This window comes from Miscanthus floridulus, chromosome 7 (genome assembly GCF_019320115.1).
Source record: "Miscanthus floridulus cultivar M001 chromosome 7, ASM1932011v1, whole genome shotgun sequence".
In the NCBI taxonomy this organism is placed as follows: domain Eukaryota; kingdom Viridiplantae; phylum Streptophyta; class Magnoliopsida; order Poales; family Poaceae; genus Miscanthus; species Miscanthus floridulus.
The window spans coordinates 124,524,966-124,528,685 of record NC_089586.1 but is presented as its reverse complement, the minus strand read 5'-3'; the positions used below and the strand labels follow the sequence as shown (position 1 = coordinate 124,528,685).

Here is a 3,720-nt window from a genome sequence, read left to right as displayed (position 1 = left end):
TGATTCCAAGTGCATTTGCTTGAGTGATTGCATCTAGTGTATTTGTAGAAATTTTTATAGGCTATTCACCCCCTCCTCTTGCCATCTAGGACTTTTCAAGTGGTATCAGAGCCATGGTCACCATTTTTTTCAAGGCTTAACAACCTTTGGTGCAAAATATGGCTCAAATTATGTTCAACCATATTGGAGGTAAACAACCATTCTTTGATGGCACATCTTTTGATTATTGGAAGAGAAAATGAAGATGTACCTTGGTTCAATCAATGACAAGGTGTGGGATGTGGTAGAGAATGAGTTTGTGATCATTGACCCTACCAATCTCACCAATAATGACAAGAGCAACAAGCAATGCAATACTATGGCACTCAATGCAATATACAATGGAATTGATTCAAAGGTGTTTGAGCAAATCAATGATCTTAAGAAGGCAAGTGAAGTTTGGGTGAGACTAGAAGAAACATATGGGGGCACTTCAATGGTAAAAAGTTCTAAGCTCTACATGCTCAAAGACAAGCTATCAAACTTCAAGATGAAGGATGATGAGTCCATTCCAGAGATGTTCTATAGGCTACAAGTCATCATCAATTATCTCAAGAATTTGGGTGAGAAGGTGAAGGATGAGGACTTCTCTCACAACTTCTTGATGTGTTTGCCAAGATTCAAGATATTGAGAACTATCATCTTTAGAGGTGGATTGAAGGATATCACTCCAAATGAGGTGCTTGGTGATGTGATGTGATGACCGAGGACCAATACAATAGTGATGGTGAAGAAATTGTGAAGGAGGAAGACAAGAAGAAGAAGAGTGTGGCATTCAAGGCTGGCACTTCATCCTTCAAGAACAAGAGCAAGGGCAAGGCTAAGAAGGAATAATCAAGTGATGAAGAATGCTCTCATGATGATAGTGATGATGAAGCACTAGCTCTCTTTGTGCACAAGTTTGGCAAAATAATGAAGAAGAAAGGCTATGGTGCAAGGAAGAGAAGAGATCACTTCAAGAGCAAAGAGTATGTGAGGTTGTGCTACAAGTACAAGAGCCTCGATCATGTTATAGCGGATTGTCCCTACAATAGTGACAATGAGGATTATGAGAGGAAGAAGAACAAGAAAGAGAAGAAGGAGAAGAAAGAGAAGAAGATGATCTTCAAGAAGAAGAAGAAGGGTGGATCCTATGTTGTCACATGGGATAGTGATTCCTTGTTGGTATAAATTAATGCACATAGAATAATCCACAAGCACATGAATAATATACCAATATAGCACTTCACCGAGAGTACCCAGTTTTATATCAAACTCGAGGAAACGTTCATCCTCGAATTCAAGCATGAAGTCCAAAATTAGAGTTTCCTCCTTTTCCGATGGTTCAGAATTTGGGATAGCCGAAGTTGGTGATGGGTCTGGTAAAGATTTGGGTTCAACTATCTAGGATTCTTCCTCTAATGCTTCTCTTCTACTTCTTTAGGGATATTCTCTAAGATTTTAATAAGAATGCTTCTCCCTGCATTAGCGGAGACACACAAGAATGAGCCTCTTGAGGTTGTATTAAGAAGCTTCGAGGTTTTCCAATCAAGACCCATATAGAAATGTTGAAGAAGAATAAGATCTTGAATGGCAAGGTCAAGGCCAGTATTAATAAGAGTATTAAAACATTCCCATGCCATGCCTAAAGATTATTTTTTCTTTTGTTTAAAAGATAGAACCTCTAAACAAAGTCTGACTACCCTAGAGATGGGAAAGAATTGCAAGGAAAAGCTAGAACACAGGGCTTCCCAATCTCCTTGTCTACTCCCTTGGTGAGATTGTACCAACATTTAGCTTTTCCCATCAAAGAGAAAGGAAAAAGCTTCCATCGTAAGGTTTTGTCTGACATGTCTGCAATGAGCAAGCATGCACATGTCTGCTCAAACTCATTTAGGTGGGAATAGGAGTTTTCATCATCTTCGACTGAAAAGGGTTGATCCTAAACCATGTTGATTAAATACGGCGTAGCTCATAGCTAGATGTTAGGATAGGCTTTGAAGACTCTTTTGGCTATAGGCTTGCGCTCATGGGTGCACCATATTGGTATATAGCGGGGGTGGATTCTAGATCTATGGTAAAAAGAAAAAGAATAAAAGAATAGTGATACAAGGATAAGCCAGGTTTGAAGTTAACTCAACAACCGTTTCCCCGACAACGGCACTAGAAATGCTTGTTGGTATAAATTAATGCACACAAAATAATCCACAAATGTATGGATATTATACCAATGTAGCACTTCACCAAGAGTACTTAGTTTTATATCAAGCTCAAGGAAACATGTGTGAGAATAACCAAATCTAACTTATCCCAACTTCACAATCAAGGCTAGATAATAGAAGCGTAGAGGAGACTGCTAAGGTCTTCTAGTTCTAACTTCGGTAAGCTTTATCTTCTATTGTTCAATTCTAGGAATATTACTAGAGAAAACATAGGCAGAGTATGTTTCCTATAGCAACAATGTCCTGCTAGGCCTACTAACGGAAGGTGGACTATAAAGGATTCAACGAGGCTATAAGAGTCACCCTCATGAGCTACCACCGATCTGGAAAATAGGGTACATCCACGAGTAACCGAGTCTAAGCACTATGCTGACACTACGAATACTACTTTAACCCAAGAGCTACAAGGATTAAAGTACTTAAAAGAGAGTCACAAACCTGAAGAACAATATAAACAAGATGCTTACTTGAATTAAAAGTCGATTACTAGAGAAATCTCAAAAGCAAGCTCAAGAAGAACTTGATTCCTCTAGGGTACAAGCTGTAGAGAGAGCACCAATAGGCCAAGACTCCTCCAAACTCTTTCCTCTCACTCTATCTCACTATCTCTAATACAAGACTAGATCCTATTGAAGACTAATCTTCTCTTGATTGCTAGCCCTGATCCTGGTGGACATATGAATTAGGGTTTCTGGCTTCTTAGCTCTCAAGATCAAATGAGGCATTTGCCCTGGAGGGGGGGTGTATGTAGGTTTATATAGGATGAAGCATCAATCCTGACCCCTCGGATCAAACCGACTTGAATAAACAGTGGGGATGCAATCCTTAAGGCGGTGGAGAACTGACATAGCAACAGGAGGCTAACATGGGGGCCCACAGGCTGGCCACCCTGTAGGTAGGTCTGGTCAGCCCCACATGGCAGTGGCTTGGGGTCTGCTTTGGTGGAGAGCCTACTAGAGTCTTCTAGAGTCTTCCCATGCTGTTTACGTGGCGGAATTCCATGATTTTCTTTAATGAATAGGTCCTCCTTGGCGGTTTTATGATTAAATCTTGTTACAAACATAGATTCACCAAAATTGATGGAATTTATCAATTTAAACCCCTAAGTCTACATTAGTGATCCATTTTAGCCATTTATACATGTTATATTGATGATTTATGATGAATGTTAACTACCGTCAACAAACTCCCCCACACTTAAGCTTTTACTCGTCCTCGATAAATGGATGGATTACTTAAGACATAATCTTAGGACAAGACATCAACATAAAACCAGTCCTAGTCATGCATGCACTGTAGGATTCAAAGTGTCTACCATGAAACCTTATATGGTTGAAAAATGGAACAGCTAAAATAGATCACCATCTTCCTTCAGTCAAGTCAATTGGAGAAATATTTTAAGATTTTTGAAAACAAGACATAGCTTACCTTCTCCATTTGTAGTACTCTCAAATCACTCTGTATATATATGGTATTTTTG

The 3,720-nt window shown here is 39.4% G+C and overlaps 1 protein-coding gene across 1 annotated transcript; it reads left to right on the top strand.

Annotated features, from left to right (window-relative positions):
• Positions 1–238: 238 nt before the first annotated feature.
• Positions 239–739, top strand: LOC136466194 (uncharacterized). Its single transcript, XM_066464629.1, has one exon. The coding sequence runs from the start codon at positions 239–241 to the stop codon at positions 737–739; it is 501 nt and encodes a 166-aa protein (XP_066320726.1).
• Positions 740–3,720: the final 2,981 nt, after the last annotated feature.

Bases quoted from the DNA above. Each gene is read 5' to 3' on its own strand.
- LOC136466194 (XM_066464629.1), top strand. From the start codon at position 239: ATGAAGATGTACCTTGGTTCAATCAATGACAAGGTGTGGGATGTGGTA.